The sequence below is a fragment of the Micropterus salmoides genome, unplaced genomic scaffold (genome assembly GCF_014851395.1).
Source record: "Micropterus salmoides isolate LMB-PRFRI ecotype aquatic unplaced genomic scaffold, ASM1485139v1 Ms_hic_scaffold_3, whole genome shotgun sequence".
Taxonomy (NCBI): Eukaryota; Metazoa; Chordata; class Actinopteri; order Centrarchiformes; family Centrarchidae; genus Micropterus; species Micropterus salmoides.
The window spans coordinates 9,342,824-9,364,424 of NW_024042261.1; the positions used below are offsets into that span (position 1 = coordinate 9,342,824).

Consider the following 21,601-nt stretch of genomic DNA (forward strand, 5'->3'; position numbering starts at 1 on the left):
CGTTTAACTGATGTCCAATGACCCTGTTAGATGAAGATTACACCTCCTGTAGTGGTATAAAAAAAAAGAGGGATGCAGTTTAGTTCATTTCTCTTGATCTGATTATTTTTTGGCGTCAGAGATCATTTCCCAGCATATTTGAATGAGCTACCTTCTTTAGATGTCTGCCTATGATAGAATAACCTAACCCCAAAATACGCACGCGGAACGGGAAATGCACAATTACAACTAGAGTTTATATCATGGGGTATATAAACATGAGTCAGAAATAATTGGTTCATTAAGACGTATTTCCAGCTAATTAATGCAGGAGAAGGCGAGGGTCACACATACTCTTAACAGAATTTGTTCTATGAGCCATGTGGGAGCATTTCTGGTACCATAAATCCTATTTGAAAGGTTCTCGCACCAGGATTGATCTACCGTCATTTGTGCCACAGGTGTAGAAAATACAGGCAGTCTCTAAATAAGCAGCTGTTTTTTATTTACTTTTTAATAAACAATAAGGCAATGTTAGTCTCACTGCCATGCTCGTTAGTGCAGCAAGCGTCCAAGTTAAATGCAGAGAGAGAGAGAGTGAAAGAGAGAGCGAGAGACATCTGCCGGTCTATCATAGCTCATTGACTGAATATTCACACCTCCCAGTCCGACCAGCAAACAGGATGCGGTCCCCTGTGAGTGTGTGCTGTAGTCAGACAGACAAATTAAAGGGTGGGAGTGTGTGTGTGGGGGGGTTGATACTGTTTTAAACAACCCCCATTTGTGACCCGCAAGCCGGGGCGTCTGACAAACGAGCAAATACACAGCGCGGTGATGGAGAGTGAAGTACCCATGTGTGTATTCATCTAACTGCACCATTATACCATTATGGATGGTTTACAGCCGATACCCCTCTCCCACGCACACACACACACTTCCCAAAGATGCAGGAGAGCAAATTTCGATAATGTCCTTTTAATGATGTCACATTTTGGTCTGTACAAATCTGTTGCTCCATGTTCCTCCCATGCCAGCAGTGTTTCATATCGGGTTATTGCGTTCTCCTCAGAGAGGGTCCTGGACTGTGGAGCGCTGTTATTTAAAAAAAAAAAAGTGTCCTGGTCGGAATCGCACTTTTACTCAGCCAAAAAACGCCTACATGGTTAATCGATCTGTATTGTTTCTGGCATGTTAGACATGACTTCAGACCCTGGCTTACAACTGAAACAGCTACATTTATAAGGATAGGCTGCACCGGGCATGGATATTTTTTCCACGCTTTGAAAGTTCACCATTCTGTTTAGGAGAGGAAAAACAACAGAAAAATGATCAATTCAAGATTGTTTAATAAAGATAAAGCATTTGTTATTTCTAAAATACTATGAATGGAAGCTTACTAAAGTCCAGGACTCTGGGGCCAAATTATACTCCTGCATCAAAAAATGATTTATCTACAGTTCAATGCATTACAAACTCACTATCTTCAACAGGATATATTCATATTTATACGATATCACTATAAAGCATGGCCACTAATATGTAAATGTGTTTTTCTTGGCAATGCCTGATGATAAGATGCGCATGAAAAGTGTGCTATACATTTTGCTTTATTGGAATTGAAAAGTCTGAACTTGGTTAGGATATCTGTTTGCTCAGCAGAAAAGGTAAAACTGCATGACGCTACTACGTAAAACTTCAAAACGGCAAAGAATACTCTTGAATTCGGCATGGTCACACATCTTTAAGAATTACACAGTAACACCGTGTCCCTGTCGGTAAGCTTTAACCAAAAATTGGAGCAGTGTGAAATAACCAAAAGTGGTTCTCGATTGAATTACGGCCTCCTGTGCAGGAAGGATCTTGTATCACTTTTTTTTTTTTTTACAATGAAATAAAGTTTGGAGCCCTACCAGAGAGTCTGTTTCTAAACTGGACGCCTCCAATACACAAAAAGGCTGCCGTCCTTATTCCAGTGGGACTGGAAGTGTACTGGGGTTTGTTAGCTCCAATAGACAATTCACCATCCAGTCTGCCTAATGAATCACCGTGTGCAGCAGAAGAAAAGTGTCGCTTATCACCCTATGATGAAATGTAAACAGGCGATCATCGATTCCTATTGCTGCTGTGGGGTGGGGTGGGGCCGGGGAGAGAGGGCGCGTGAATCCACACACCCGGATGGAAGTGGCTCCCACAGGCCACATAATGTGACACATGCATACAAATAACACCTTGCGCTCGCACCTTGGACTGTACTTTTGGCACAAAACCGATTAGATTTGTGGACTATAGGAAATAGAAAAATATAAAGGAAAGAAAAAGGAGTATGCAGGTGTTGCTGTCCCTCAGTGGTTCTCTAGGTGGGATTTGTGGACTTTAGCAAAATGAGGAACATTTTATTCTCACATTTTGAGCATGATTTCTATTATATGTGACAAACCATAGATGGTGGTTCAACAGGACCACGTGTAGCTACAATGTTGGCAATATAATCATTACATATTATTACCATATAAAAAATCCCCAATAAAAATATTCCTTTATTCCAAACATCTCAGCCACATAATAAGCCTGACCTTTGCTGAACTCTCTGAAATAAATCACCCATGAGCAGCACTACAGTAATGTAAACTTGAACCGCAGAGCATTTGTTCTGGCCCCCAAGGGACCACCATGAGGAGCTGGACTGTTGCTCAACTGCTCCGTTTTGTTTGATGGGAACACTTCCCAGATCTAAATAGGCCCTTATAAATTTCACTTGTAGTTGATGTTGTGAAGCTCCACACAGGCCACAGTAAGTTTGAAAAGTTTTGAGGTTAAATAGCATTTGGCACCAATCCATGTGTGAAATTTAACTAGGCTATAATAAATAGGATTTTAAGTCATCCAGGTAGGCTTAAAGCTAAGCCAAAAGAAACACGTCTGAAAGAGGACAGAGGTCTGCAGAGGGCCAGGACTAATTCAAATGGGTTGCTTTGAGGTATTCCAACTATTTTCATTTGTTTCTGTTAAGTCACTTAGGTCTCAGCTCCAAACACACTTGAAAAAATAGACGGTTCAGCCAGCCACAGCAGCAGACACTTACACATTCCTTACTGTACATGATCTGGAGAGTCACACTTTCCCTCCACAGGAGCGCTGATGTAGTTCTACCTCATCAGTGGCAACTGACTAATGGCCATCTGACAAACAGCCAACCCAGCAAATGAATCAAGGAATCATTTGGTGCCAGTGACCACAACAACATCCAAAATATGATGATGATAATATAGACTAACATTTAGTTTGCATCTTACAGAACTTCTTAAGTTATCAAATAAACTTAATATGTCAAGTGCTACAACCAAGAAAACCCACAGCTGGCCAGAATATGTTAAAGTCAGTTCAGAATATATCTCTAGTGACTAATATCTGTCTAGTTAAGTCCTCACTTAACAAAGGTTTTGTAACTTTCATGGTAAATATTCCCCTCAGCCTATACTTTTTAATCAATGATAAAAAGGGAAAATTCCAACAAAATTACATTAACTAAGGAATAGTATGTGTCCTGCTAATCGTTAAAAGAACATCCTCCATTCTCTCTCTCTTTTTTTTTTTTTTTACCATAACAGACTCATATTTATTTAGCCTTGCTTGTCAGATTTATTTTATAAATCCGGTGTTGTGAAAGTTTCGGTACAAAATGTTTCAGACGCAGGGTCCTTTTCATATCTTCAGTTAATTAATTGATAGGGGCGTCAATTTCCCTTTCCATCACCCACCCACCCCCACCCATCATCATTCCCCCTCCTCCCTGCCGGTGGCTGCTTCAAGCTGTCAGGGAAGCAGGCTATAAAACAGAAAGGGACGGGACTCTGAGGAAGCTGCTGGTACCGGGGTAAGAAATACGGCACAGTCGTCTATGTCCTGTCTTCAGAAAACCTCTGTCTGACTGAAACTCGCATGATTTTTAAACACGGGACTTTCAAACTAAAACTTGGATGTAAGGAGCAAACTTACATTTTTGTCAGGGTGTGTAATTTGCCGCTTCAAGTCGACAGTGGCCTCATAAAGTAGGCCTGCTCGATATCGGAGGTTTGAGGGAAATATTTTGTGCAGAGACAGAAAGAGAGGGAGGATTGGGATGCTGCTTCCCCGCGCGCTCCGCTCCTTGCTGTGCGTACTGAGCTGCGCGTGGCTGCACACCGGAGCGGCCTCGCGGCTCAAGACTCCCGCTCTGCCCATCCAGTCAGAGAGAGAACCGCTGCCCTCCAAAGGCGTGTCAGGTAAGAAAAACCACCATCTTTATTTTAAAGTTCTTACAACTTTGTTTCCTAGAGTTCTAATCGTTTTATGTCAGGCTATATACAGAAGCATTTTAGGCTAGTACATAGAAGAGAACAAGACAGTAGCAAAAATCCGTCAAACTTTTAGGCTAGGCTATATGTGACTGTAAAGTATTTAATGAATTAAAAAGCCTTAACACCTAATACACAAGCAGTATTTATTTTAACAACAACTTTTAGCTATAAAATTAGTTAGCCTTCGTTTCCATATTGTTTTTTTTTTTTGACCCAACACATACCAAAAGGGGCAGTAGCGAGCACAAAAAGTCCTTTAAAAAAGAAAAAAATGAAGGCTGTAATTTGATATCACAATCGGGCCGAATTGCAGTCAGAACACCATTACTGTTACAAGCTGTAGTATAAGTATGACGTGTACCTATGTTTCTCTGAAAAAAAGCTACATAACTTGCCAGATGTTCCGTTGAAGTTTGGGGTGCTTGCGCGTAACGGTGCGAGGTTATGACCTGAGTTCGGCAGCCTGTAAGCTTGTCTTCCAAACTTCTCCCACTGTAATGGCAAATATACACAATTGTCGTGAACGTCCGTATTTTCTTGAAATGTTGCCTGGGTTGCTTCATGTGTAAACTAGCAACAAACATCTGAGTCATAACCGCAGTGAATGCCATTTGATTCATGTGTGAAAGCCCCTGCGTACAAAGCTCATTGCGGTTTTTCTAAGGTAACTACTCTGGAGTTCAAAACTGTGGGAACTCCACGATAACCACTGCCTTAACGTGTAATTCAGTGTTGGAAACTGTAATCAATCGACTTTCCATTACAAGCATTGGCTCCTCTGAGATGATTTATTTCAGCAGAGACAGAAGTGGCAGGCAAAGCGAGCTGCTCAGTTTGGCTCCCTTTAACTGGACTGGACTGTTTAAAGTGTGTTGTCACTTTAATGAAAGAATAATGTGAACCAGGTTGGTGGCAGTGAGCAAGGCTCGCCATCAGCTCCAGTGAAGTTGGCCAGGGGTGAGGTGTGTGTGTGTGTGTGTGTGTGTGTAGCTACACTCAGACAAGGGAGCTCACCACACACATTGCTTACAGGCAGTTATCCTAAACCAAAATCACTATAATATTCCTGTAGTAACACAGCGTGACTAACACTCAATTATGTTTTTAGTATGGTAATAATAACACTAAAAGCTATTTTTATCTCCTGTAACATCAATATGCACTGCAGTCCCTATATATTAGAACAGTGGTGTGTTTTTTATAGTTATGGCTCCACTCCAATCTCAAGTGAAGCAATGATTATAATGTGATGTCTTTCAGCTTTGAGGGTGTTCACTGTTCACATCCCCATTGGGTAAGGAATTGTAGTCCTCCTTATCTTTGGGGCTATTGTCAAAATCCACAGTCATTGTTTCATTTAAATTATTATATGCCGAAGTCCAAGACCAAATCTTTTTAATATGTATGTATACAATGTTAGGATGAGTTTATTGGAAACTGGATGCACTTTTGGTATTTCTTACCTCATATTGCTTACTTTGCTTACTGTCACTCTCACTTTATTCAATTACTCCCTACAAACTTTTTTTTAACAAGGTTTCATTCTCAATATATTTGGGAATCTGATCATCTTTCTGTGGAAAATTAAATGTCTCCCACGCCTGCTCATGGATCATTTAGATGAACAGCATGCAAGGTTGAGTTCCAAAACTCATGAGGCATCCGAACAGTTTCACTTGTCTCCAACATGCCTGGGCAATGAGCTATTCAAGATGTATTTGTTCCTAAATCTGAAAATGGGACTAATGGCTCAGTCTGAAAAGTTTGTCACTCTACATGTCTGACACTTAACACAAGCCTTGCAGATGCACTGTCTCTTAATTTTAAACATCAAGAACATTCTGAAAGTCAGCTCGGATCTTAAAATGCTTGTCATAATTACTTCTAGCAAAGTTAAAAAGGACAAGCCTCATATAGAAGCATATCATTTCTTCTGGTTTCAACACTGCCCTTGTTTTGGAAAAAAAACTTGTGATCATACCAACTTTGAACCTGAAGATAACCATGTATAATCAGCAGTGTTTGTGTTACAGGATGCTCATTCGGAGGTCAGTTCTATTCCCTGGAGGACACGTGGCACCCAGATCTGGGGGAGCCCTTCGGCGTCATGCACTGTGTCCAGTGTGACTGCGAACCTGTAAGTTTTGTCTCAGTGTGACCTCTCTAGATACGTGTTTCTCTCACTCAGTATCTGTGCAGGCTGAACTAGCTCTAACTCCAGATGAATTTGTAATCAACTGTTGCCCCAGAAAGGCAGAGTTATTTACTGTGTGTTCTCAGATGGGATTTCTTGAGCGACTGATGTGTCTGTTTCTCTGGTGTTTCTCTGGCAGCAAAAGAGCCGTCGTGGAAAGGTGTTTGGGAAAGTAAACTGTAAGAACATCAAAAAGGACTGCCCTGCTCTGGACTGTGATAATCCTGTGCTGCTGCCTGGGACTTGCTGTAAAACCTGCTCTAAAGGTAATAATCTGATGACCCATTCTCATCACACAGTCCTTTCTTTTGGTTCATGCAAGGCTTTTTCTTTCTTTCTTTTTTGTTCTTGTGATCCAAATTATAGCTATAGTCAGCTGAGAAAACAAGCAAGCACAGTTTAAATTAAAAACCTTATGGGGTAAAAAAAATGAAATGAGTTGCTGTCAGTTCCTCCTCTTTCTGACACAGACAGCTTCCTTTCCACTGTATTGTTTATTATTTGTTTGAGTCATACCCCTCTCTTTCTTCTCTGTTTCCCTCCCTCTCTATCTCCATCCCTGTTCCCAGTAACCCCCGCCTCCAACTCGGTTAACTGGTTAGTCTCTAGAACAAATGAGCAGGTCAATTGATTTTCCATTCAGCCGCATCAAATGGACATTTTCTCTAACCAGCCACAACCCACAAAAGTACTACCCATCTATTTAGCCTCAGTCACACATTGCCACTTACCTTGTCTACACACTGCTGTGCACACAATTCCACCTTATTAGAGAATTAGAGCTCCCCTGCATATGCTCACACAAACACACGCACGCACACACACACACGCGCGCACACACACGCGCACACACACACAGGTTGGGTCTTCATGCTGCGCTGTTATTCAGCAGATTGGGTGTTTTTCAACACTGTGTGTCTGGTAATGGAACGGAAAGTAAAGGTAAAGCGTCAGTGCGGACAACACTGAGCTGTGTGTGTGTGTGCGTGTGTGTGTGTGTGTGTGTGTGTGTGTGTTGTGGTCAAGTTTTAAGGAAAAGGTTGAGTGTGTTTGTCTTAGCATTGGCACCAAAGCAGCTAGTATGTTTGTTTAAGTGATGGAAAATGGTGAGTGTGTGTGTGTGTGTGTGTGTGTGTTTAGGTGTGCGTGTGTGTTTATATGTGTGTGAAATGACTGGTGCACCTGAGGATACAGTATTGCTAAGTGGGGAGAAGTGAGAGTGACACTACCCAGAAGCCCTCGAGCATGCCCAGTGGAGCAGAGGAGTGACGGAGTGGGAGAGGAATGATGAGATTTGAGATTTGTGTGTGTGTGTGTGTATGTGTGTGTGTGTGTGTGTGTGTGTGTGTGTGTGTGTGAATCAGACACCAAGAAAGAAAGCAGAGAGTCCAGCCGAGCGCCTCAGAAATCTGCCTTGGAGAAATAAAGTTTGGTTGATTAAGAGCCAAAGACTTTCTTTCTCAAGAGCTTGTCAGTGTGGCTGTATAATGGCTGGCTGAATGAGCACCGCTGCACATGTCACTGTGTGTGTATGCGTGTGCGCAAAGCAGTGAGGTCTACACATTAAATCAAGACACACAGCAGTATGTGTAGAACAGCGGGTCATTGTTGGGATCGCACGCCACTGTCACTCCCAATTCTCCTTAAGCTCTTCAGCTGCAGGAGACTACCCTGGTTAGTTACCCCTGGCCGAGAGAGAGAGGAAGTGAGCAAGACAGAGAGAATGCACTGTGTCCTTCAGCACTGGGTTGATGTCTGACGTCCTCTTAGTCGTTCTGTCCTCCCATCTCTTCTATATCTTCTGTAATTTCTACCTGTCTTTCGCCCTGGCTGTGTATGCCCACACATTGCACACCCTTCAACCATACTGAAAAACGTTGATGCATCTGTGCACCAGACTTTGAGAACGTGAATCTGTATTGAAATGTTTGGGTTCACTTGGTTTATCTTGCCGCATTCTGAAACAGTTTCAAAGGCAGACTCTAAAAGTCTTTATTAGAACCAGAATACAACTACTGCTAATAATCTATCAGGAAATAATAAAATAAGGCTCCTGTTTGAAGAAAATTTGATCACAATAAAAGTGATTTAGGCCAACATTCAAAGACTAATATTAGCCATGTATACAGGCAGACTGTGTACATATCTTTGTACATAAACGTATACAACTCTTCAGTATATACGTCTAACTATAACATTTACTGTACTTTTCAGTATTTGTTTTATAAGCTCCCCTGCAGTTTGTTTTATTAACTTTTAACTCTGTTTGTTTTTTTCCTTCTACAGGTGAGGATGACAAGAAACAGACAGACTCTGTGCTGGACAGCTTGGAGTATTTCCATGAGAAGGGCAAGGGGAAGGAGGGTGACCTCCACAAATCTTACAACGACAGATCCTACCTGAGCTCTGAGGAGGTGGGCCCCGGGGAGAGCCGAACTGGTGAGTGGAAGCACCCATAGACAGATGGACAGACCACCAAGCAAGTTGTTGGGCCTGCATAAACATGTATAATTTACCAAATATAGCTTGAAAAATATACATTGTACATGGCTCAGAGAGCACATCCATGCAGGACTCACGCATACACGCATGTAGTACAGTGCAGTAATGGCATGTGTTAGTAATACCAGTCTATCCCTCTCTCCTTCTACAGACTTTGTAGCAGTGTTGACAGGAGTGAAGGACTCGTGGCTGCCCACCTCCAGTGGTGTTGCCAGAGCTCGCTTCTCTCTGACCAGAACTAGCCTGGCCTTCTCCATCACATACCAGAGGTAAGACACACGGTCTGTCACAGCTGAAATGTCTACTTCCCATCTCGTAGCTGAAGGTAGTGCTTTCTTATTTTTCTCATCGACCTCAGAAGCATTACTGCTCATCCTTTCTCCTTTTCCACATCTTCTCCTATATATCCCAGATACACCGAAAGTATTTAGATTAGCAAATAGAAAACACGTGTGCCTGTTCTTTCAACCGTATATCAATATCTACATACATTGATGTTCCCTTACCTTTCAGAATGGGCCGCCCCAGTAAAATAATCTTCCTGGATTCAGATGGAGCCACTGCTTTTGAGTACAGAGTTCCCAAGGAAATGTCAGACATGGTAAGATGTCACATACATAGAAATTATTAAGTGTGTCTGTGTGTTTCCTGAGAAAGAGAGAGAGAGAGAGAGAAAAAGACAGAAATTAAGTACCGGTATGACAGATGCTCACACTCCATGACTGTATGCTCAAACTCTGGCTTTTCTCCCATAACTCACTCTGGAATAATAAACGATAAACACACTCACAGACACACACATACATACATGGTGACACTTCCTTTCTGCTTCAATGCCGCTTTGTAAACATCATAAACTCAGTCTGATTGCAGTAAACATCTGCATACACTCGCTTGCTCACCCACTCAAAAGGTAATATCAGGGAGAATCCACCTCCAGGTCAGAGGTGTACATGGCTGAGTTGGCCAATATTACCCTGATAAATCAGTAAACTGATATGTTGGTGTAACAGTAGTACCCATGCATGCATGTCCACGTACTCCCTAAGCTCGATCACAACACATCATTTCCTGCCAAGATACACACATCCCCTCATTCCATTTTACATCCAAACACTCTGTTCAGCTATGCAGGAGCCCCCTAAATACAGGTCCCACAAATTGGCCTATTATTATTTTTAGATAAATGTCAGTGTCAAGCACCAGAGGATCTTAGAGAAAACACTCCAGCACAAAAACGGAAAGGGGGGGGGGGGGGGGGGGGGTGAGGGAGTTTGCTGGAGCAAAACTTTTGGAAAGAATATTTCACATGTTACATCACTGCTTAGCAGGGGGACAGAGATGATCGCTAATTAAAATGGAGATTACCCCTGAACTTGAAGTTATGAGGTGCCGGCACACTGCCACATTTCTTCCCCCCGCTCTCAGGAAGAAGTAGTGGTTTTATGAAGGTTTGCAGCCCGGGGTTGAGAGTAAAATCACATGGTTTGATGTATTTAGCAGATGTGCGTGTGTTGTCTGTTTGTCTGTTTGCCTATGTGGCTTTTTCAAGACGGAGAGATATATGCAAATGTTTGGAGTATGGTTTGATATCCATATACAATTCTATCTTTACTGCAACGGTACTGTTGTGTGTTGTGCTTACCTGTGTGTGTGTGTGTGTGTGTGTGTGTGTGTAGATCTGTGGAGTATGGAAGAACCTGGCTAAGCCTCTAATGCGACAGCTGCAGTCTGAGCAGATGCGCATCAGCATTGCCACATCGACAAGCAGACGAGAAGAAGTAGCGGGGAAGATCATCAAACACCGGGCGCTGTTTGCTGGTGCGTGTGAGATATTATAGCATTCTGATGGGTCATTATTTTTTTGTAATGTTCCTTTGGACATGTGTATGCCTTGGTCTTTGTTTAGTAGTACACAATAAACCCAATATTTACAAAGTAGTGGAATTGTATACTTCTCGTGTAATCTTAAAAAGCCTTGTGTGGATTAACGTAGCTAAAATGCCTGGGCTTTGTTTACAGATAAGTATTTGTATAGGAGTCCTGTAAGAGAATGCAGACACTCAATATGGTAATGTGCATGTGTCTTGTGTACAGAGACATTCAGTTCAACGCTGACGTCGGAAGAGGAGAATTCAGGCATGGGAGGTATTGCCTTGTTGACGCTGAGTGACACAGAAAACAACCTCCACTTCATCCTCATCCTCCAAGGCCTCATCAAACACAAAAACAAAGGTGAGAAGCAAGACAGAGAAGGAAAACAGAGTCTGGAAACTAGAGGTTAAACAAAACCACGGAGACAAGGATCCTCTTTTGGGATCATTGTTGCCATTTTAGTCATCAGTTTCTACTCATTTTACTTCAGTGTGGCAATCATCCTAAATCTGGAGAACACTGTTGAATGGGTGACAGACATTAATGAGAACACTGTCTCTCTCTCCTCAGAGCCCCTTTTGGTGCCCCTCCGAGTCCAGCTTATGTACCGCCAACACATCCTGAGAGAGATCCGAGCCAACGTCACCTCTCACGTGAGTGATAACACACATTAAAATTAACACGGGCATTGGCTGAATATTTTGTACCAAATCTTCATGTTTGAAAAACAGAAAAAAGCAACTTTGGAAATATTGTCTCAAATATGATTTGGAAAACAATCTATCAAAAAACCCAACATTCAATGTGAAACAAGTAGGCGGTTTTAGGGAAAAGTGTTGAATTACTGGGGTGAGCAGTGTTGTTGTCAGTTAGGAACATATGACACAGCAACACAGTCCTGGTCCACCTCCACCCCTCTGCGCGGAGACGGATGTGGTGTGGTCACCACATCCTAGTGCTTTTGTCGCTGCCGCTCTGATCACAGCTAACTACCCTGAGACATGACAAGAAAAATAGATGGAGAGGAAGAGTTAGGGGAAAACAAGAGACGAGAGAAAGTGTGTGAGAGGAGCTTTTGCAGGAGACAGATGTGAGCAAGGGATGATAGACACAGGAGGTTGGGGGGCTGGGGATGTAGAGAGGATGGACTACACACTCCTCACACATGTCAGTGGTTAGTGGTCTGTGGGCTGAGATGGATGGAGCGAGGAAGGAGGGAGGAGGAGTGATGAAAGGCGGGTCTGTTTTGAATTCTGCCAGGAATTGCGTGAAGGGCCGATGCGCCTCTTTCGAGCCTAGCGCTGAGAAAGACTGTCCGTGAAAATATGTTCTCAGCAAATGCCACATGACCCCTCAGTGTCCTTGAGCTAGATGCTGAAACCCAAACTGCAATCTCAATTTGAGTCTAGCTGAGTAAGAGAGGCAGATAAACAACATAGGGTACATCCTTTTTAGCGGAACAGGATTCTTGCCTTTATTTTTTCGCCTCTAAATACACACACAGACAAGCAAACACATCTGATTTTTAAATGTATGAAGTCACTTTTTAATGGGCCAGTAATCCTGACAGTTTTATTGCCTGATTTACACAAGACACCCAATCTACCCTTTTGCACCTTACTTTCCCTCATTATTCTGGTCATTCAGGTTCCCTAATGTAAGTCCCCTTCCCTCTGTCCGGCACCTTCTCTGTTCCCACTGTGTTTTGGCTCCTCGCTGTGTGGATTTATGGTACATGTATATTTATATTGAACTGAGGCCCTGAGGTCATAAAAGTAACATTTCTTCAACACGCTCATACATCTGTCCTATTAATCTAACATTTCTCAACGTCCTGACCAACTCCCCCCGTCGTCCTGGAGTCTAGTCTGCCTGCTTGAAATTAAACTTCACTCAGAATGAAACATGTTAAGGCAAAGCAAGCCATATTTTTGCCTGGGGTTTCAGTGTGAGTGGGGTGATTTAAAATAATGTGTTCTTAAGTAATGTTTGTGTCCTTAATGGTTTCTAACTTTATGATTACTGGATTAAGGATTAAGGAGGGTTTTTTATTTTACTGCCTTAGGATCTGCTTTGCTCTGTGTGCTCATCTCATCTTTGGAAAGTATAAACTGAAAGGGATAAGTTCATTTTAAATTGGAAACATGTCACCACTCTGTCTTTTGTCTAAATAAGTTAAGGGTTTGGTTACTCCGGTAACATGTTAGTGTTGTACTAACATCATGTCAACAATATCTTAACTGTATAACTGCATTTTTATTCCTGGTATTAACACAGCATTTGTTTACATTGGAATATGGTTATATATTTATCCACTTTTTGACCACATATAGCAACTCAAGCAAACTGTTTCAATCTGTGCAGGATCCAGACTTTGCGGAGGTGCTGACAGACCTGAATAGCCGCGAGCTGTTCTGGTTATCTCGTGGTCAACTGGAGATCGCTGTGGCGACAGAGGGTCAGGATCCCCGACAAATCTCTGGCTTCATCACGGGCAGGAAATCTTGTGACAGTAAGTGTCCCCGCAATCATACAACGTTACACAGGGGAAATCAAAGCTTCCTTTTTTATTTCATGTCTCTCTTCACATTATTCCAGCGGGGTGGCAACAAACTCGGCAGATTCAACACGTACAGATGTTGTAAGAATGTGTTTTGTGTTCTAGATAGTTTGCTGTTTTTGTCATTCTCCTCTATAAATACTTGTTCTCTTTATTTCTGTCTCCATCCTTTCAAGTCTTATCGCTGGGGGGAAACCATGTTTATAGACCTTCTGTTTGACTTGGTGGCCCACCAAGACTGTGTATGCATGTCTGTCTATGTGTGTTTGTATCTATGTGTGTGAGAGACACAAAGAAAGAAGGACACACAACTTTTAGGAATGTCGTGGACGGCCCAGTTGCCTGAAACCATTAAAGCATACACACATGGTCTTTTCATGGGACGCACAATTGAACATGAGCATCGAACATCAAGGTGCCCAGCACTTTGGAACACTTACATTGTCTTGATGCACAAAGTCATGCGCACAAGCAGACACAAATATGCATAAAGACGTATATTTAGTCCAAGTTTTACACACTGACACACAGTGGTGCTGCCAAGGTCACAGTCTGCTGGACCTGACTCTGCACGCTGGTGTTCCAGTGCTGTGATTAACAGCTTGACGTTATGTGTGAAGAATTCAAACCCAACACACTCCTTTCCCTCACTCTCTTTCTCCTGCTTCTATTTCCCGCTCTCCTTCTCTTCGTCTCTCAGTCTCTCCCTTCGTGTCTCGATCCCGTCATTCAACTGTCCTCTTTGTGTATCTTTGTATCTATCCTCCTCGCTGGCTTTTTTCTGTCTCCGTGTCATTTTCAAAATTGTTCTCCACACTTTTCTCGCCCTTCTCTGTTACTCATTCCCTCCTGTTCTTTCAGCTTAACCTTTTTAAGCCTGCTACATTCAACCAGCGTTACCTCACTCTAAGGCTTAACCTTGGGTGGGTATTGTGTGTAGTGAGCGTGTGTGCACCAGACAGTGCAACAACATGTATGTTTCTGGCTGAAGTTGTTGCACACAATTACATGAGCAGACACGCCTCCAGATTAGTGGGTCAATTAGATCTGTCCCCTCAATGACTCTTGCAGGGATGACATTATGGGTATGTGGCTTCTATGTGTATGTGGTTGCAGAACGTGAGGGAATGTAATGCACCCCTCTTTCTCTCCCTCCTTAACACCAACCAGCAAAATTCGAACATAACAGAAATCATTGCCTCATCTCGCATGCTGTCAGGCTCTACTATGGTTTAAGGGAGGGATACTCAGAGGGGAAAAGTGATGGATTTAGATAAGAAATTTGAGCAGGAATGTGTGCAAATGTGGATTTTTGACATAAATCTGTCTTTGTCTGGCGCAGCTATTCAGAGTGTGATGTCCAGCGGTGATGCATTGACCCCGGGGAAGACAGGAGGAATGGGATCTGCTATCTTCAACCTCCATAATAATGGCACACTAGACTACCAGGTATTCATTTGTCCACTACGAGGGAGCTTGTTTTTTTATGATTACACATAACTTGAATCTGGGGATGTACTACATAACAAAAAATGTTACACAGTTACAGCAAAGCCCAATTAAACAAAATGAATGTATTCTTATATGTTGTTGATATGGTTGATTATAGTAAAACACCAAAACCGGCACTTGTACTGAGGTTGCAAACCTCGCTTACGCTGCTATTCTAACATGTTCATCTGCGTTCTGGGTTGTACCTGTCCAGTTTGGCGAAATTGAAATGTTTGTGATAGTGTAAATTGGATCAGAAAGGAAAGAAGTGACTGACCCACCAGCCGTACTTCCATCCAGTGTCAAGCTGAATTTCACCAGTCTTACTCAAATGAGATTAATTGACTCTTCTTCACACCAAACCACAACAAAAACAGCTATCTTTTACTTAACAATCCCCTCCAGAGATGTTCTAAAACATATAAAAATACTCTACTTTTAATAATAATGAGTGTCTGATGTGATTTTTCCACCAAAAATGTTATAATACCTCATTGAAAAATCTTAAAATGATATCCCTTCCTTCTCGTTGGAAAATCGAAAATAATAATAAACCCACATTTTATAAATTACAGTATTTTAATTGCTGGACGCAAGATGCTTCCTACTTAACTGACCAAGTGAAGTAAAAATAAGCAAAACATGTTTTAGTGTGGAATGGGATTTTAACCATTTCTCCCCGCTCCTCTTCCTCCAGGTTCAGGTCGCAGGTCTCACCAGTGACTTTGTTGGCCTCACTATTGAGCTGAAGCCGCGGCGGCGAAACAAGCGCTTTGTGCTGTATGACCTGACACCGGAGTACAACAAGGCCACAGGCCAGGCGCAGGGCAGCTGGAGTCGCCTGGAGGCTCGACACATCCACATGCTGCTGCAGAACGAGCTGTTCATCAACGTGGCCACGGCACACAGCCAGGAGGGGGAGCTGAGGGGGCAGATTAAGGCCCTGCCCTACAGTGGCCTGGAGGCACCCAGACATGGTACGGATCAGTGGAAGCAGAGGAGGGAGAAGGGAGGTGTGGCAGTGGTGATGTGGGGGGTCATAAAATTCATAATACATGGAAATACATGGTATTGCTTTTTATATCACCAGTGTTTTCAAGTCCCAGACGCACGCTTTACTGAAGCATTTTCCCTTCTTTCAGATTTGCCCACCCCTCTGGCCGGCCACTTTGTGTCTCCACCAGTAAGAACCGGTGCCGCTGGCCATGCCTGGGTGTCAGTGGACAAACAGTGTCACCTGCATTATGAGATTGTTGTTGCGGGCCTCAGCAAGGCCGATGACCTCATGGTGAGTGCCCACCTCCACGGACTGGCTGAGATTGGAGAAATAGATGAGAGCAGCACCCCTCACAAGAGGCTGCTGACCGGCTTCTACGGCTCACAGGTACATAAGTGGATACACTCAAATGAATGCACATATGTGCACACACAGGCAGAAGTATACACTCACACAGAAACACACTCAACCACACTCTCCTCTCCTCCAGGCTCAGGGAGTGTTAAAGGATATCAGTGTTGAATTACTGCAACACCTGGACCGAGGAACTGCCTTCATCCAGGTCGCCACCAAGATGAACCCCCGAGGAGAAATACGAGGATGGGTATGTAACGAAAAGCTACAACTTTACATTAATTTCTCATTTAGATTTTTTAAATTCAGTGTGAAGCAGTTTCCTCTGTCAAAAACAAAATGCCTCTCAGGCCTGGGAGTTACACATTTTTTATATATTTCTTTATATTAGACATGTTCAACCTTGAACTGAAAGACCTCTAAGAAGTAACGGCCTTGTCAAAAAATCATTTGGTAGCTGCAAAACCTAAGATGCATCAAGTAAATATGTTAGTTTATATTAAGTATATTAAGTTTCTATACTTTAGCTTTTTTAACAAAAACACAAGAACACAAGAACAGTGAGTAGTACAGTCCTTGGGGCCTCCTTTAACCATCTGAGTGTTTATGTGTCTGTGTGATTGCTCACTTAGCGCTCACTAGCTCACACAAACACACACTTTCACAGGCAGGTGTTGTCTGCCTGGAGGGACTTTATTAGAAAGTGAACATTTTATTGAGGTTCAGAAACACACAAACGCAGGCCACAGTTGCCCACAAACCTATTTGCAGCTTCGCAGGTGTAGTGGTTGATGAGTTTGCCTGCCAGGTACTTACAAAGAAAGTGATGACACACACACACACACACACATACACACAACAGCAGGGTCCAGCTATTTAATAGCAAACAGGTCCAACACATAAACAGCCATCTGCTTGGGAGCAGAGAAACGCTTCATTTAGGAACAATTAACAAGGCAGCTTGACACCAGCCCTGAGTCAGGTGTGGCCAACAAATCTCTGACCTAACATACTTTCTCTTTTCTGCCTCTCTTTCATTTCCCCTCATTTTATCTCAACACATTTCACCCACCTCTACATCTACCTCCTCTGTGCTGTATTCTTCTTTTGCTTTCATGCACCCCCACCTCCCTCTATCCTTTCTTTTTCGTTTCCCAAATGTTTCCGCTATTCAGGTCCATGTGCCAAACCAGTGTGAGTTTGGAGCCACGGGGGAGGTGGAGCAGGCTGAGTTTGACGACCTCTTTGTGAAGGACCCCGAGGAGCTGAGGAAAGACCCCCATACCTGCTTCTTTGAGAACCAGTACCACGCTCACGGCTCCCGCTGGACTCCAAACTACGACAAGTGTTTCTCCTGCAGCTGCCAGGTACAGACAACAAACACAGAGGCAGCAATTAAATGTCTTTGTTAAAATAGCTCATTGAATGTTTAATTATCCAGGAGGCATGTTTTGGCACTAAAATCTTAAAGCATTTGATGATAAGCTGGGAAATGAATTGGTTTGGAGTCTTTGGGAAGTGCATGTTAGGACTGAATGTGTATTATCATCTTGTGTCACAAATAAAACGTGCTCCTCGTCATCTTTCTGCCTCTGTAGAAGCGGACTGTGATCTGTGATCCAGTCATCTGTCCGGTGTTGACCTGCTCCCGCACTATTCAGCCAGAGGACAAGTGCTGCCCGATCTGTGATGGTGAGACAGACAGATTTTGGTTGTACATCAGATATATAAATGTATATGTAACATTGTGTTTAATAGTGGTTATGCTGCTTTGAGTCCCTGGTTGTGTGCAGATTGTTTTCTTTGCTTCCCAAAGAACAATAATTCAGTTTTTATTTCCCCATTTCCTTTTTCCTGTTTAGAGAGGAAGGAGCCAAAGGACATGAAAGCTCCAGAGAGGGTGGATGAACATCCTGAGGGTAGGTTCTACCTCTTCTGTCTCCAACGTATCTTCTCTCAAACTACTTTCCTTTATTTGATTTTTCTCTTGTATTGTGTATTTCTCTTTTTCTTTCCACGTGTACTGTATTTAAATGCCTCCAGTTAAAAGTTAACTCATTCTGGCGTGTTCTTGCTGACTGTCCTCAGTAACCTTGTTTCTCTTTCCTCTCTCTCAGGTTGTTACTTTGAAGGAGACCAGAAGATGCATGCACCAGGAACCACATGGCATCCCTTTGTACCTCCCTTTGGTTACATAAAATGTGCTGTCTGCACTTGCAAGGTAAATACACATCAATGAGCCCACTCACATCTGGCTGGTTTTACTCTCCAAAATCCCTTAATGGATCATTTATCTTGTATTGGACTCCAAAGAAGCTGAGCATAAATACATTTCTGTTCAGGCTTTTCAACAATTTATGTGGAAATAAAAGGCAATCAGTCAGCTGCATTTTGTGCTGGAAAGACAGAATGGCTGCTAATGCTACATTTTATCCACAGGGATCTTCAGGGGAAGTGCACTGCGAGAAGGTGACGTGTCCGGTGTTGACCTGCAGTCATCCCGTAAGACGTAATCCCTCTGACTGCTGTAAGGAGTGTCCAGAGGAGGAGAGGACACCTGCAGGCGTGGAGCAAAGCGATATGATGCAAGCAGATGGCCCGAGGCACTGCAAATTTGGCAAAAACTATTACCAGAACAGTGACAACTGGCATCCCTGGGTACCGCTGGTGGGGGAGATGAAATGCATCAACTGCTGGTGTGATGTAAGTATTGTGACTGCCAAGAAATACGACCCAAGGGAAAATATTGGTACTTTGCTGAAATTGTACTGAAATGTAAGTAAAGTTAGTGGTTATGAAAGGTAGCTCATTAAAACTGATTTATTCAACGTAAGTTAATTTGTGGAGTAGTATATTCAAAGAATCGTTTCATTGCAGTACTAAAATGATGAATCACAGTTTACAGAGTTCAAACTAAATTCTTTTAAAAAAATAAAGTGCTCTGATAATGATCTAAAACCAGTACTTTATCAAATGTGTTGTACTTTTGTATCTAATTAAAATTTAAAGCTGCTCTAATCAATAGTTTTATATGATAAATGGGAGAAATGAGTAATGTGAAAGGGTTTGCTTGTAATGGCGAACCCACAAAGAATTATCGGCCAACTCTACACTTCCCCTCAGCTCTGCGGAGCGCTTTAGTTTTCTTTCAGCTCGTTGTTTTGGTTTTACGGTCTGCAATTTTACTGTTCTGATTCACTCTTTACACTCTCATGGACAGTTTCCAGATGCTGCAGGCAGATTTTTGCCCACCAACAAACTGCAGACAGTTAGCAACTAGCGGTGAAGAAAGTTGAGCATTTAGCAACTAAAGAGCTCGGAGGAGTTGGAGACCACAAAAACTGAACTGAAATGACAGTTAACTAAAATGAGAGTGAATATTGGACTAACATTTATTAGGTGATCAGAAAAAGTATGCAGAGTCTAACAAAACCATAGTCTGTACTCCCTCCCATCTTGACATTCCTGCCATGGTGGTGGGAGCGTTGTGATCTTGCATTAGGATGCGTTGAGTATCCCTCCTCATCTCACGCTGTGATCTACATCCTTTCATACCTCCTTGACTCTCTTTCACCTGTAGCGCTACATTTTGCCTCTTTTCACCAACCCTCCATGTCCCTCTCTTATTCTCCACAGCATGGTGTGACCAAGTGTCAGAGGAAGCAATGTCCAGTACTGAGCTGCTCCAACATCACCCGCAAAGAGGGCTCATGCTGTCCTGAATGCCTCGGTGGGTAATGAAGACCCGCAACAGCAGGGACTAGACTGATATATGTGAACATAGCATTCTTTGCCTCCAATATGACAGAGACTCATGCCTGGCCAGAAACACATGCATGAAATCTCGTTTATACAGTGATTTAAAAAGTTGCCTTCAGGAGCCGCTCAGCTGGTTAAAAAACATGCTTGTGTTTTGCTTACTTATGATGATTGAAATGCTGCTTGACAGTTTTCTCCACCTTGTTAATATCAAACCTCAAGCCATATCAGTCAGCCGTACTTCAAAGATCCTACTTCTTGTGTGCTAAATATATGTTTCTGTTCTCCATAGATTCCATAGAGGAAGACGACCTGATGATGAAAGCTCCAGACAAAAGCCGGACCTGGAGACACTGACCTGTGGGGACCCACACAAACAACACCAGACCCTCCTCCAGTCGTTTAACCCATCCCCTCCCTGATGGACCCAAAACCCAGAGCTGCACACTGGGCCTCCCCACCTCCTCACCTCACGCCCACCCTGTTATCAGCTTCAGGATTGTAATAAACAGAGAAGAGCAGAGACGAAGGAATGATACAGTGGAAACAGAAATGTTCCAAAGACTCGATAAGTGACGGGATGAAGCTATGAAGAAGCCCAACCAGACTTTACAAACCTGCTGCCTTCCACTTCCTGCCTTCCATTTTTGCTGGAATTTCTTTTTTGCTCAGTCTTTCAAAACCGCTCAACAGGACAAAATGTATATATGTAGAAACACCGTAGCACAGCTGTTCGATGGGATTCTTTTGCTGCTGATCCAGCTTTGTTTTGAGTGGCAAGCTTTGGTAAGCTTGTGCAAGTTGTATTTCATTGACAGGGCTTCTTTTTGAAGTACAGCCGTTGTACTCTCACTGGAAAGACAGGGAAGTGTGGCTTAAATCAGCATGAATGTGAATACAAATGTGAATGTGTGTGAGTGTGGTTGTGGTTGTGTTTTTGTTGTTGTTTTGTTTTGTTTTTTACCAGTAAAGAGTCCGACTAATCAGCAATACAGAAGCGCAGTAAACTTCCTGGGTGGCAAGACAGGGTTAAAACACTGTTAAAAGAACACAGTGAAAACCTGGAAAAAGTGTTGTTCCTCATCTCTTGCCAGTCTGCAACTTGCATTTGTTGGAGGATTGTGTTTCCAGCCAGTATCCACCGTGTAGGCGTCCGAATCGGTGCTGTTTCACCAGGAGAGAAGCTCAGAGTGGCTCGGCCGGTTGTTATTTGAGCGTAACACTTCAACAGACCCGAGCTTTGCCTTCACCTCCTGTTGATCTCATTGCTTCTTTGCTTTGGTAGTTCCTATTTCTGTTTCGAATTAAGTAATATTTTATGAATTTTTCTACCATTGTCGTTCATGAAGATGAAGCTGGTTTGTATTTTGTATTTATTGAATGGTGTGGAGAAAAAATAAAGAATGTTTGTTGGTAACGGAGAGAATGTCTGTGGCTTTGTTTTGGACGCTGACACTAACCAGCTCCCCCCTAATAATCCCTCCCTTGTTCCCTTTTTGCATTTATATCTTCATTTTTCATCTCGAGTCCTTGGGATTTTAGTTTTCCACGAA

At 42.8% G+C, this 21,601-nt stretch overlaps 1 protein-coding gene across 2 annotated transcripts; it reads left to right on the plus strand.

The window, feature by feature from the left end:
• The first annotated feature begins 3,801 nt into the window (after positions 1-3,801).
• On the plus strand, positions 3,802-21,471 carry chrd (chordin). 2 transcript variants are annotated; one of them, XM_038692254.1, is made up of 21 exons: positions 3,802-4,241; positions 6,350-6,453; positions 6,650-6,776; positions 8,797-8,949; positions 9,164-9,281; positions 9,526-9,613; positions 10,692-10,833; positions 11,110-11,247; positions 11,458-11,540; positions 13,252-13,399; positions 14,790-14,896; positions 15,636-15,915; positions 16,081-16,322; positions 16,426-16,539; positions 17,465-17,656; positions 17,888-17,981; positions 18,152-18,208; positions 18,407-18,510; positions 18,729-18,992; positions 19,926-20,019; positions 20,341-21,471. In XM_038692254.1, exons 1-21 carry the CDS (start codon positions 4,100-4,102, stop codon positions 20,403-20,405), a joined length of 2,856 nt encoding a protein of 951 aa, XP_038548182.1. In that variant the 5' UTR covers positions 3,802-4,099; the 3' UTR covers positions 20,406-21,471. The 2 variants fall into 2 exon arrangements, with proteins under 2 accessions (XP_038548182.1, XP_038548183.1); XM_038692255.1 differs by lacking the exon at positions 3,802-4,241 and adding an exon at positions 4,913-4,980.
• Positions 21,472-21,601: the final 130 nt, after the last annotated feature.